The sequence below is a fragment of the Delphinus delphis genome, chromosome 15 (genome assembly GCF_949987515.2).
Source record: "Delphinus delphis chromosome 15, mDelDel1.2, whole genome shotgun sequence".
NCBI lineage: Eukaryota > Metazoa > Chordata > Mammalia > Artiodactyla > Delphinidae > Delphinus > Delphinus delphis.
The window spans coordinates 73,879,035-73,892,839 of record NC_082697.1 but is presented as its reverse complement, the minus strand read 5'-3'; the positions used below and the strand labels follow the sequence as shown (position 1 = coordinate 73,892,839).

Genomic DNA, 13,805 nt, shown 5'->3' with positions numbered 1-13,805 from the left:
TTTAAACTTAGCGTTATATCATAAACATCTTCTGTCATTAAAAACTTTCACTGGTGCGAGCACTGCACTACAAGTATTGATAAGGACCCCTATGCAAGGGATGTTCTGCTGTCATCCTCTTTGGCTCACTTCTCACTGGCCTCTGGAACTGTTCTCCAGTCTTTTCTTGATCTGTCCCCGCCCCCCAACTCCCCCAGGTTTCTGTGACTCCACAGGCCTGGTTACTCTAATGTCTCCCCTGTTGAAGCTGTCAGGGGACTTCTTTCCCTGTCCCACTCCTACCTGCTAGAGTTCCTGGAGACATGGCCCCTCCTCCTCATTTTATACGCTCTCCGAAGATGACCTCCGCCCTCCTTAAGGCTCCAAGTATAACCTACACCATGATGATTCACACATTTCTTCCACCCCAGACCTGTATGCCTGACCGCTGGCTTGACCTTCCCCTTGGAAATTTTGGGCAGTTCCAAGCCTACCTGTCCACAAATGAACTCAGGATCTCCCACAGGCCTGGCCCTCTTCCAGTCTCAGCCTACAGAGCACCACCATCCTCTCTCCTGTTCTCAAGCCAGAAACCCAGGAGTCATCCTTGACGACTCATCCCTCCTGCCTGCCCACATGCCACACTCCCCCACCCCCATCTAGCCAAATTGTGGCCAGATCCACCAGTGTTTCCTCCTAAGGTCTCTTTCAAATCTACCCACTGCCCTCCATTCCAACCACCAGGGTCAGCATGCAGGGGCGTGCACTGCACAAATGCTACCACCTGGGCCATCACTTCTGGCCTGTTCTACAAGAACACCTACCAACTCATCCCCTTCGCTTTTGGTCTTTCCAGGCCATTATCTAACGCAAAGCTACAGTGATCTTCTTAAGATGCACATCTAATCATGCTGTTCCTTTGCATAATTGCTCTTAGGGCTTAGACTGGCCTGTATCTCCCTGAGTCATCACTGTTATGTTCTCCTGGTTCCCCTGCGTGGCCTGGTCTTCTCCTACATCTTCTGCTGCATTCTCCAGCCACTGAGGCCTTCCTACAGCTACTCAAATGTGCCACAACCCTTCCCCACATGGCCTTTGAGCATGCTCAGTCCTCTACCTGCAGTGTTCTTCTTCCCCTGTCCTTAGATCTCTTACATTGTTTTTATATCTACAAGGGATTCTGAAAGTGTGGTCTCTTAGCAGCATTTGCATAACCCAGAAACCTGTTAGAAAAGCAAATTCTTCTGCATTGCACACCTACTATATCAGAAACTCTGGAGTGGGGTCCACAAATATGTTTTAACAAGCCCTCCGAGTGACTCTGATGCATGAGTAAGTTGGAAAGCCATTGGTCCAGAAAGGCCTTCGTCACCCAAGGTTTCTTCTGAGCTTTTTGTTTCATTTGACTCTTTTTGCTATTTAGTATAAAGACCAAAACTGCATAATTTTTCTCCCAAATCTCCATTGATTTATCCTATATTCCTTATCTTATATCCTATACTGCTTTTCATAAACGTTAAGGTTTGCCTCTGTGCTTTTTTAAAAAAAGCTTTATTGAGATATATTTCATATACCTTAAAATCCACTCATTTAAAGTGTATAGTATAGTTTTCAGTATATTCAGAAAGTTGTGCATTCATAGCTGATTTTAGCTCTTTGCATCTTCCTGTTTTCTTGGTGAGTCTAGCTAAAGGTCTGCCAATTTTGTTGATTTTTTTTTTTAAAGAACCAACTTCTGGTTTCACTAATTTTTTCTTTTGCTTTTCTTTCCTTTCTTTTATTTATTTCTGCCCCTAGTGTTTATTATTTTTTTCCTTTAGCTCACTTTGAGTTTAGTTGTTCTTTTTCTAGTTCCTTAAGATGGAAGGTTATTAATTTGAGATGTATCTTCTTTTTAATGTAGGCATTTACAGTTATAAATTCCCTCTAAGCAGGGCTTCCTTGGTGGCGCAGTGGTTGAGAGTCCGCCTGCCGATGCAGGGGACACGGGTTCATGTCCCGGTCTGGGAAGATCCCACATGCCGCGGAACGGCTGGGCCCGTGAGCCATGGCCGCTGAGCCTGCACGTCCGGAGCCTGTGCTCCGCAAAGGGAGAGGCCACAACAGTGAGAGGCCCGCGTATCGAAGGAAAAAAAAAAAATTCCCTCTAAGCACTATATTAGCAGCATCCCATAAGTTTTGGTATGTTGTGTTTTCATTTTCATTCATCTCAAAAGTCTTTCCTAATTTCCCTGTGATTCCCTCTTTGACCCATTGTTTGTTTAGGACGTTGGTTAATTGCTACATATTTATGAATTTCCCAAATTTTCTTCTGCTGTTGATTTCTAATGATCTCTAATTTCATTCCATTGGTCAGAGACTATACTTTGCATAATTTCAATCCTTTTAAACTTACTGAGACTTGTTTTATGATCTTACATATGGTCTATACTGGAGAATGTTCCATGGCACTCGAGAATAATGTGTTGCTGGTGGAGCGTCCTATGGAGGCCTTCAGGTGTACTTGGTTTATAGTGTTGCTCAAATCTCTTACTTCCTTTTTGGGCTTTGGCCTAGTTGCTCTATCCATTATTGTAAGTGGGTTATGTAAGTCTCCAATTACTACTGAATCATCTCCTTTCAACTCTGTCAGGTTTCACTTCACATATTTTGGGGCTCTGTTGTTAGTTAGGTCCATGCATGTTTAAAATCATTACATCTTTCTAGTAAGGTGTAATTATAAATAATTAAAATAATTACAATTTATCATTATAAAATGTCCCTTTTGTCCCCACTAACAATTTTTTTTTTGTCTTAAAGTCTATTTTTTTGATATTAGTAAAACCACTCTAGCTCTCTTTTGGTAACTGCTTCCATGGTATACCTTTCTCGATCCTTTTAGTCTTTGAATGTAAAGTGTGTCTATTGCAAACAGCATATAATTGGATTTAAAAGAAAAATACATTCTGCCTCTTTTGATTGGGGTATTTAATCTACTTACATAATATACTAACCCAATAAGGCAAGATTTGTTCCTGACATTTTTGCTATTTGTTTTTTGAATGTCTTAGATCTTTGTCGTTTTGTTACTGTCTTCTAAATAGATATTTTCTAGTGTACCTTTTAAATTCTCATTTCTTTGTGATATTGTGATTTATAATAATATACATTATTTAAATATAAATATTAAATTATTAAATATACTTATTCTCTCCCAGTTCCAGGCACAGAGTTCCTAAAACCCTTGGAATTCCCTAAGCGATGACAACAATAACAACAACAATGTGTGTCTTGTTATGTTAATGAGGCGACTTTTGGAAAGCCCTTAGGTAACCTAAGGAAGGGGATTCGTTGCCAGGGCCACCAACCAAGTGATTAGAGGGTTGCGAACTTTCAGAACCACCCCTGGACCTCTGGAGAGGGGAGAGGGGCTGGAGATTAAGGTCAATCACCAATGGCCAATGATTTAATCAATCGTGCCTATGTAATGAAGTCTCTATAAAAACCCAAAAGAAAGCAGAAACTGACACACCAGTGTAAAGCAATTATACTCCAATAAAGATGTAAAAAACAAAAAAAAACAAAAGGACTGGGTTTGGAGAGCTTCCAGATTGGTGAACACATGATCTGGGAGAGTGGCGTGCTTGCAAAAGGCATGGAGGCCCTATCTTCCTTCCCACGTACGTTGCCCTGTGTATCTCTTCCATCTGGCTGTTCCTGAGTTATATATACCCTTCTATAATAAACCAATAATCTAGTAAGTAAAATGTTTCTCTGAGTTCTGTCAGCCGCTCTAGCACATTTATCAAACCCACGGGAACCTCCAATCTATAGCTGGTTGGTCAGAAGCACAGGTGACAACCTGGACTTGTGACTGACATCTGAAGTTGGGGGGCAGAGCACTTAACCTGTGGGATCTGATGCTATCTCCAGGTAGACAGTGTCAGAATTAAGCTAAACTGCAGGACACCCAGCTGGTGTTGGAGAACTGTTTGGTGGGGGGGTGGAAAATCCACACATTGAAACTGTGAGCAGAATCGTATTTTTTTTACTATAACTTTTAAAATTTATTCTTAGTGGCTGCTCTTGGGATTACAATTAGCATCTTTAAAAAATCTGCTTTGGAAACATACCCACCTAATTTCAACAGTGGGTAGTCAAGACTTGCTCCAATATACCTCTGTTCCCCTCACACTTCTTTCATGTTATTACTGTCATACAAATTACATCTTTATACATTCTAAGTCCATCAATACAGTTTTATAAGTATTGCTTTACGCAGCTATCTTATAAAACAGATAGGAGAGTTACAAACAAAAGTACATTTATATTGTCTTCTATAAAACTTACGTAGTTACTTCCACCAGTGCTGTTTATTTCTTCACGTGGTTTCAAGCCTAACGTACTTTCATTAAGCCCTGAGGACTCCTCCTCGTAGGCAGGTCTGCTGGTGATGAATTCTTTACTTCTTGCTTATCTGAAAATGTCTTAATTTCTTCTTTAATTTTGAAGGAAGATTAAAATAGGCATAGAAATTTTGGTTGAAAGTCTCTTCTTCCAGCTCTTTTAAGATACCATTCCACTGCCTTTTGGCCTCCATGCTTTCTGATGAGAAGTAAACTGTTAATTTTATTAAGGTTCAGTAGTTTCTCTTAACAGATGATTTTCAGCTCACGGCAAAGCTTTGGTTAAACTGTTGGAGTTCTAAAATTCTTTGATTTTAGTTGTTTTGCCCATATTTTCACTGTTTTAGAGGGAGAGTGAGTTCACTGAGGTTCTCACTCTGTCATTTTGGAAGCTGATCTCGTTTCATGTTGTTTGAATTATTTTAGACAACATTCTTTAATATCTTGTAAAGCAATTTTCCTTGAATAATTATTTTTCTAGAATCTTGTAACTATTCTTACCTGGCTAGCTTTTCGGCAGAATTTTAGAATCGCTTGCTCAAACTCCAACAATAACTTCCACTGGACATCTAGAATGCTATTTTTCAAATAGCTCACCTTCTAAGAATATTCAAGCTTCCCCATCTCTTCTACTTTAATACTGCTCAGCAAACATTTAATTTTTTTCATCCAGATTCCACTGTATTTTTTTCCCCTAGGCATTTAAAATTTTCTGCTGTGACTGTGAACTGGGATTAATATACCATGTTATTTTTTTTTAAATATAAAGCAAACACTTCCTGGGTGGCAGAGGGAGGAAAAACTGCTCATTTATGTGCCTAAAGTTAATGGAGTCAGGAGGGCTCATTCTGGTGGTGAGAGGTTTGCTTTTGTTTTTTTTTCTTTGAAGCAACAGAATATCTTCATTCACATTAAATCTTGAGCAGAACCTCAATGCATAAAAAATAAAGGCAGCGTTGCCCGGTTGAAAAAGAGGTTGAGGGACGGTCCAAAGCCCAGCATGCACTGCCGCCTGCCCTGCTCCTTACGGCAGCCCCAGAGGGGTCTTCCTACAGCTGTGTGCCCAGTTAGCTGTCACAAACAGGACCCCATCTGTACGCTCCTTAGCATGAGCTCTTGCTTTTTAATACTCTCCTCTAATTTAAGGTTTGAATAGAGATTTTCCATCTCTACTCAACGACCATTAACACATCTGAGCTTCAGTGAGCTCCTGCCTCACTGGCCTGGACCACTCCTATCTCTTGTCTGTCTCAGGGGTCAACAGGAGACTGAACGCATGCTTGAAGATGTGGTGACTTCAAGAACATCTGATTTCATCCTATGGCACAGAGAGACTCTATCACTTAGAAATAAATACAGTGCCCAGTTTTCAACTACATGAGTAAGTAGATTATATTATTATGAACTTTACTTCAGCAGAGAATAGAGGAGGAATATAAGGAGGAGATGGGTCTGACAGGGCTTAGAACCATGGGACTAGAAGCATCTTTAAAATAAGCGCTCAAAAGAAAATGTGTGGTCCAAGTCTTCACAAAAGATATTTTACTAAAATTTTAGGATAAAGGCATTTTTTAAATAACTATAATACTTCTTAAAAACTACTGAGTATTTAGTGATGTTTTCAATTAGGAAAAAACTTGAAACTTAAAGAACAGATTGCAGAAAGTAGCTAGGGCTACAAGAGTGAAAGAAGATGGAAACCTGCTACATGTGTAGTGATGAGAGGCTTAAACACTTACTTTTTAAACCAAAAACAAACTGTACTCATTGTTTCACTAATTTGTGAGACTAATTATTCAGTGACATCATATGACAATTCCTCTTACAGAAGAGAGATTTTACTCTAATCCAGCTCACATACTACTTTCTATGGCAATCTGCATGGGAATGGAATGAGATCTAGTACAGTTTTAGATCCAAATCAGTTTCTAAAGAGTTGGTACTAAATGAATATTTAAAGAAATCTATGTAGTATTTAAAATAATTGAGAAAAAATAAAATAATTGAGAATTATGACAAATTACTTTCAGGAAGTGTTATCTTAAGATGTAAGAAAGGGATGAAGATCTTAGAGGAAGCAGATACACTGACCTCAGGGTAGTACAACTGACAAAGGCCAACAGCCCATGACAGGGGAAAAGGAACAGAAATTCACTCTGCACGACACTCCCATGGTTGGCATTCTAGGCAGTCTTCCTAATTATAATTCAAAACTAATAAAGGTTGTGTACTTCCCCCTCAAAATGATTTTCTTTCAGAAGTAAACTCAGAAAAGGGACTGAGTTCTGGAAAGAGACAGTGAGGCTGAGTCCCAGGCACTCAAAGCGTGGCTGCTGTCTCCTGAGCCTAAGGATGTGACTTGCGTCCCCTTATACCCTTCTCTATGTGAAATATAATTTGTGTAATTTGTCCTTGGAAAAATCACAGTGGAGTCTGAGAACCTTCTGGGGCAATCAGTTTGTGTCCTTCGGTATCCTAAATTCAGATAATCTCAACATCCAGATATATCCTTTGATTTGTTCTTTCTCTGATATCTTGTGTCCTTGGGATCAAAGCCTCTTTCGCTGGCACCAAATAACGCCCAGTGAGGAGTTCTGGCCATGTAATCCTTGGCACTGAAAGTTCTGGATCCACCACTGTCTTCATATTCCTGGATGAGCTCCTGGAAGCGGCTGTAATCAATCCACGTCCACCATTCTCTGCCAATCTTAAACTGGCAAGAAAAAAAGTAGTCAGGTCAGAACTCAAAACACCCATAAAAAATGTCAAGTAAGCATCAAAAAATCAAAAATGAGCCTGATACTTTTTCCCTATCACGTTAAAGAAAATTCTTTTGCGCTCCAGACATGGTTCCGTATCAAAGCAGAATGTTCTATACACAGTCAAAGGAGAGTTTCTTTTCCCTTAGGACCACTTCCGTGCTGGACCTGGAAGACCCAGTCGCTGAATAAAGAATACATCCTAGAACTGAAAGTCAAGGATGTGTTTATCTTGAGCAGTATCACTGGAAGGAGATTAATGACGTTTTCGGCATTACCACGTGTCAAGCTAATTCCGATTCCTCTTGCTGCCAGTTTTCCCTGGTATGAGTTTTCATGCTTGTGTTAGCAGCACCTAGTGGAATCCCTTTATTACTAAATTTTGCTTGAGTTATTAGTGAAGCTTTAATTGATGCCTTTCTAATTCCGAAATGCTAACTTAATGACTCAAACTAGCCCTTTTAGCCTAACATGAATACAATATCTCATTAACGGAAAGCCCTGTTAAGAATTTCAATTCAATAAAGGGGAATAATCCAATTTGTACTCTTTTAAGAAAATTGCTTCTCAAAAGTCACTGTAGAATAATGATCCCGAAAGAAGAAAAGACAATGTAAGTTGAGGAGGCTCCGAAGGAACTACAAATTGAACTGTGAAGGCTTTTAATTCAAAGCAACCACTTGGCATTCAATCGTGTCAATGTATAATACGTTGATATTTGATTTATAAATGGACAAATCTTTGTTATGCCACCGTTTTTTAAAAAAACCTGATTATGAACCGAGGTAAGTAACAATTTCATGTCCTAGCTGAGAAAAATATTGAAAATATTTAGGTTCCTGGATTTAGAATATTAAAATATGCTGTATTTAAATAACATCTAATTTTTTACCCAACAGCTAGGAGCTTTCTAAGGGAAAAGATGCCACATAAATGGGAAAGTTTAGTCTACCTATGAATCATGAAAAATTTTCTTCTAATAAGACCATTCCTTGAAAAGTTGCCCTAAGAGCTCTATGAATTCTACAACTCAACATGTAAAATCCACATTCCCCACCATTTTCCCTCTCAAGGCTGACTGCTCTCAAATGTTCTCTACCACTAGGAAAGTAATCACTGTCATCCCCGGGTGCTGAACCTCAAAACTAGAGTCAAAGGTGTCCCTCCTTTCCCTGGCCGCTTACACCCCAAACATGGTCAGGCCTTATCAATTCTTCCTTAGCTGTACTTCCAAGGCCACATCCTGCCACTGCCCTAAGGCAGGGCCTCACTTCTAGAAGTCGGCAACAGTCTGCCGGCTGACTGACTGTCTGATTCCAGTTTGGGCTGCTTCCACCTTCTGCAGGCTGCAGTAGATGGCTATGCCTACAGCAGAATAGAGCGCCACCACCTAGGACATGCCGTCTAAACGTCACCTCTCCAACTGGAGGCTGCTCATGAGCTACCCGCCCCCTCTGGTGACTCCTATGTTGTTACCTCTGTTTGATTAACACCTACTACTTAAGCCTCAAATCTCTTCATAAATGTCCTTTGCTCTGGGAAGTCCTCCTGAATCCCTTTAGACGACCATGACAGTCCCCTGCCACAGGCCTTCACTGCACCCTGAACTCGCCCAAAAAGAGCACATTATACTTGCTTCCGTAGCCACTTTCCCCGTTCCCCCTGCATCCTGCCAAGGCTGCTGGTTTCATGACTATTCCTGACGTATTATAACCTCTTCCTCCTTACCTCTCTTAATAAAGCTAGAAGTCCATACAATGAAAACATTTCCACCTGTTCTCCTGACATCTTGAGAGACAGGATGGAATTCTGTTGCTCTTGGCTCCATAGAATAGTGTGGACTCTGTTCACAGTGCACTCATGATAGAGGGCACAACGTTCACACGTGACTGGAAGTGGGCTTACTTCCCAACCAGTGCAGGATTAAACATGTCATTAACTCGGATGACAGTAAAACAAGGCCGATAACAATGCCTACCTTTTATTCCTCCCTCCTACTAACATTTATGGAGTGCCAACTATGGACGTGGCCCAGTCACAGACAATTAAAAACTAGTTATAGTATAACATGGTGTGTGCAGTGAGCGCGCTCTGGGAATGCAGAGAAAGGTGGTAAATCACAGCCAGCCCCCAGGAGCTTGGCCCCACTAAGAAGAGTCCTCCTGGGGGTTCCCTGCTTCGCTTGCCGAGTTACACAGATACCATGTTCTCCTCTTCCCTGTGTCTTTCCATTTTGGGGTTCAGAGCTCTAGGTCTGAACTCTGAACCCTCAGTGTCCACAATTCTGGTCTTCCTTTTCCCTCAAACTCTGACGAGAATCACTTGCCATGGATATTCCAAGAGGAACTAAAAGATTAGCTTGGACTACAGCAATAGATTTAAAATCTTTTTTCTTTGCCACAACCTACAGTAAGAAACATATTTTACATCTTGATCTAGTATACACATTCACATACACATACTCTGGAAACACAACTTTCACAAAACTATAGGCAACGTATTTCATTTAAAAACTGCCAGCTGCAACCCACTGCACTGATTTCCTAACTCCTGACGCAGCCTGAAGATCTGGGCTCCCAACTACAGAGCTCTACCCTGGCTTAAACCTAACGCAGCCTGAAGATCTGGGCTCCCAACTACAGAGCTCTACCCTGGCTTAAACCTGATGCAGCCTGAAGATCTGGGCTCCTAACTACAGAGCTCTACCCTGGCTTAAAACAGAAGAAATTAGTTGCATGGATATGACAACTATAAGCTAATATCTGTCAACTGACAACTCGGACTGCCAATGTCTAAAAAAACAAACTAGAAGACCAAGTAAATGTGACAGAAGGCTGGTGTATCAGTTTGCCTGGCTGCATAACAAAATACCATAGACTGGGTGTCTTAAACCACAAAAGTTAATTTTCTCATGGTTCTCGATGCTATAAGCCTAAGGTGAAGGTTCCAGCAGACAGCCCCCTTCTCACTTTGGCTTCACGTGGCATCTTCTCAGTATGTGCACAAGCAGAGGATGCCGGTGGGGGCGCTCTGGTGTCTACTTATAAGGGCACCAACCCCATCAGATCAGGGCCTCACCTTATGACCTCATTTAACCTTCACTGCTGCCTTAGAGACCCCATCCCAAATATGGCCATACTGGTTGGGGGGGTGGGGTGGGGTGGTTAAGACTTCAACGTAGGAATTTTGAAGGGACATAAACCTTAAGTCTGTAACTGTAGGTTACTCTCAAATTAACGCTGAGCTATAAAACCCCTAAGACAAAACTGCATCCACACATACCCCCCTCTCAAGACAATGTGAGAATAATCGCGTTGAATAATAGCTCAGAAAAAGTCAAAATATTCCAAGCAAAAGGCAGAAGCTAAAAGGGCAAACTTTAGTATGATTGGCACAAAAATAAAGCTGAAAGTTGGAGCTGCATAAACAGAGGAATGAAACCCCAAATCACAAAATTTGAGGTTAAGTATGCTGAGACATGAGGTCACCCTGCTTCAAGAATTCCTCAAATCCAACAGTAAGGGAAGAGGAAATCTATGCAGAATTACAAATAAACTCAAAAGGTCACAGATGATCTCAAAAATACACCACAAGCGCAATATGGTATGGCCTGACTAGACGATGCCACGCTGCTGAGAATGTGTGTGTGGTCTTGCTGGCCACACCGGCCAGTTCTACAGGCTCCCACCACCTAGAACAATCAAACTGTGGTACAAAGGGCCCTGTTCTCATTACTTCCATACCTTTCACACTTGGAAAATTTCATTAAACAGAATGATGACAAATAAGGCCTTTATTATTTTAAATGTTTAATAAGGTTCTATTAAAGATGTCAGATTAAACACAGGCATTTGCTTCATTTCTTCTTAAAATCTCACTAAAATGACTGTAAAGGTATTTCTAAAAGATATGTAACTTATAAAAACAAAGAGGTCGGGAGAGGAGAAAACAGTAGCAAACTTTTAGAAGCTTAAAAGATGACAGATAAGCAACAACTGGCTTAGCAGACCCAAGAGAGCTGAATCCTAAACCAGCAAACAGAAAAATCCAAGATTCAACCCAATTTATGCTTCAGAATTCCCCAAAGGCCCCAAACTGGTAGCGCCAGTCACCCCTGGAAGTGGGGCAGAAGAGGCCCCAACTCCCCACCACCACCAAAAAAAGAGCCCAAAGATTGGTTTACATTCTGACTAAGAAATTGTTAGAATCTCAACTTTCTGACCCCCTGGACATACACACAGCTGAGCACCTACCCAATCCACCCACCCCACCCCCCAACAGAAGACAAGAGGTTTATTCTAGGAAGACAATAAAATAGAAAATCTATGGACTATGGGACAGCAGGTACAGCGGAGAACAGGGCTGTCACACTGAAAATGGGAGATCAGAACAGCCCTACTTCCTGCTTCCTGACGCTTGGTGGCCATGAAGACTTCTTGGCTTCCCTCAGGAAACGGCCCAGGTAGATTCCTCTAAGATAAAGTCAAGCCCAGTGTACACACTTAGGATTCTCAGTACTCTTTTTAGTCTCACACTTAAATATGAGCAGACAACTGACGATCATCTGAGGAAAACTTCTAACATGGAAGAGAGATAAAATAAACAAAAAGAAAAGAGTAACAGAGTAAACAGAGCCTAGGGTACGGAGGAAATGACAAAAATCCAAACAACTAAACTAAGACAATTATCCTCAGAGAAATGAGAGATTACTGTATTCATTTTAAAAAGTTACACTATAAAAAGAAACACTCAAAGAATGAAAAAGACTTTAGATTTTAAAATTATGGAAATGAAAGATTCTTGAGAAAGTTAAGAAGTAAAATGTTAAACATTTCCTAGAATGTAGAGTAAAAAAGAAAGATAAAAAATAGGAGAGAAATATAAAAGAAAATTTAAGGACTGGCCCAAGAGACCTAATTTTTAAATAATAGGAGTTCCTGAAAGGAAGGAGAAGAAACAGGATAGAGGTACCTCAATGAAATAATTCTGGAAAAAATTTGAGAAGTGAAGGCCACGAGTTTCCAGACTGAAGGGGTCCATAATGGATGAAAATAGACATACTGTCTGAGGCCCATCTCAGTGAAATTTCACGGAGGGAAAACAATGGAGACAAAGGGAAATCTAACAAGGAAAAATGGTCCTGTACAAAGGATCAAGAATCAGAAGGCCTTCAGAGTTCTCAACAACTACACTGAAAACTTAAAGACAGGGCTCCAATTGCACAGGGAAAATAATTTCCAATCTAGAATTCTATATCCAGCAAAACTATCAATCACATGTGTAGGGAGAATAAAAATATTTTTAGAAATTCAAAGTCTCAATAAATTGCACCTCCCACATACCCTTTCTCAGGAATCTTCTGGAGGATGCTTCACTTGAATGAGGGAGTAAATTAAAAAGAGACCTGAAAAAACAGGAACAAGATACCCCACACAGGAGAAAGCTAAAAGAAACCCCAGTAGGACAGCTGTGTGTCCAATGTAGATGGGTCAGAAAGTGCCCCTGGAGAGACTCCTTTAAAAAGATGAACCTGATAGAAAATTCAACACATCTGAAAGTCTGAAAGGAGAAATAGATGATGGCAGAGAGTTCAAGAGTTGATTTAGCTCAAGAACATAGAACACACACACACACAAAAAAAGACAAATATTAACTCCAGGAAAACCAAAAAGTTGTGCCAGAAACAAATGGCAATCATAAAAGATTGCACTGCTCAACAGTGAATACTATTCATATGGTCATAATAATGCATAAAATTATGGCATATGTATGCTGGGAAGGTGGGAGAATAGGAAGTGTGTGATGAGAAAAGGTAGAAGAAAATTTAACCCTCATCTTCCATAATACAAAGTAAAGACATAAAGAGCAAACAGAGAAAAACAAGCAAAAAATCATCACCGTAGGTATTCTGTACAAATATTCTTCCACATGATACTGTAGTATTCTTTATTAAAAAATCAAATGATCAGCACCTTTAGGGAAGATCCTTTATTATATGTTATATATATATATATATAATCCTATAATATAATCCTATATTATATGAAGATGCTTTATATATGTCACTTTATTTAGCTACCACAGTAACGTTGTAAACAGAGTTACCCCTATTTTGCAGATAAGAAAAATGAAAAACAGTGAGGCTGGGATCTGAAAACAGATATACCAGTACAAAGTTCAGGAGTTTCTCCAAGACCACTCCCACTTCTGCCACCAATTGCAAATTTAGGGGTTCCCAAGCTCACCTTCACGTTTGACAATTCACTACAAGGACCCACAGAATTCACCGAAAGCTGTTATACTCATAGTATGGCTTATTACAGCATAAGGATAGGGATTAAAATCAGTCATGGGAAGAGGCACATGGGCAGAGCCTAGGAGAGTTCCAAGCAAGGAGCTTCCCGACGTTCCCCCCAGTAGAGTCCTGGAACATGCTACCTTCACCCAGAACGATGTCTGACAACAGGCGTGGAGTACCACCAACCTGGGGAGCTCACCTGAGCCTTGGTGTCCAGGGATTTTAATGGGGTTTGTGCACCTAGACTTAGCTGCTTGCTGAGTGGCTGACCTTAGTTTCCAGCCTCTCTGGAGGTCGAGCAGGTCCTGTGGAGACCAAAGCCCCCACCCCAAACCACATTCTCAGCATAGACGATCTAGTGTGAGCCAATGTGCCTCCAGATGA

At 40.7% G+C, this 13,805-nt stretch overlaps 1 protein-coding gene across 4 annotated transcripts in view; it reads right to left on the bottom strand.

Moving 5' to 3' along the window:
* TYW1 (tRNA-yW synthesizing protein 1 homolog) overlaps positions 1-13,805 on the bottom strand; it is a 222,014-nt gene that overhangs the window by 59,178 nt on the left and 149,031 nt on the right. For 3 of the 4 annotated variants that reach the window (XM_060032199.1, XM_060032200.1, XM_069541418.1), the window contains one exon: positions 5,303-7,077. The exons of the other annotated variant lie outside the window; for it this stretch is intronic. In XM_060032199.1, coding sequence (XP_059888182.1) covers positions 6,856-7,077 — 222 coding nt within the window. In that variant the 3' untranslated portion in view covers positions 5,303-6,855. Of the gene's footprint in view, positions 1-5,302; positions 7,078-13,805 lie in introns of those variants that run through there. 4 annotated transcript variants of the gene reach the window in all.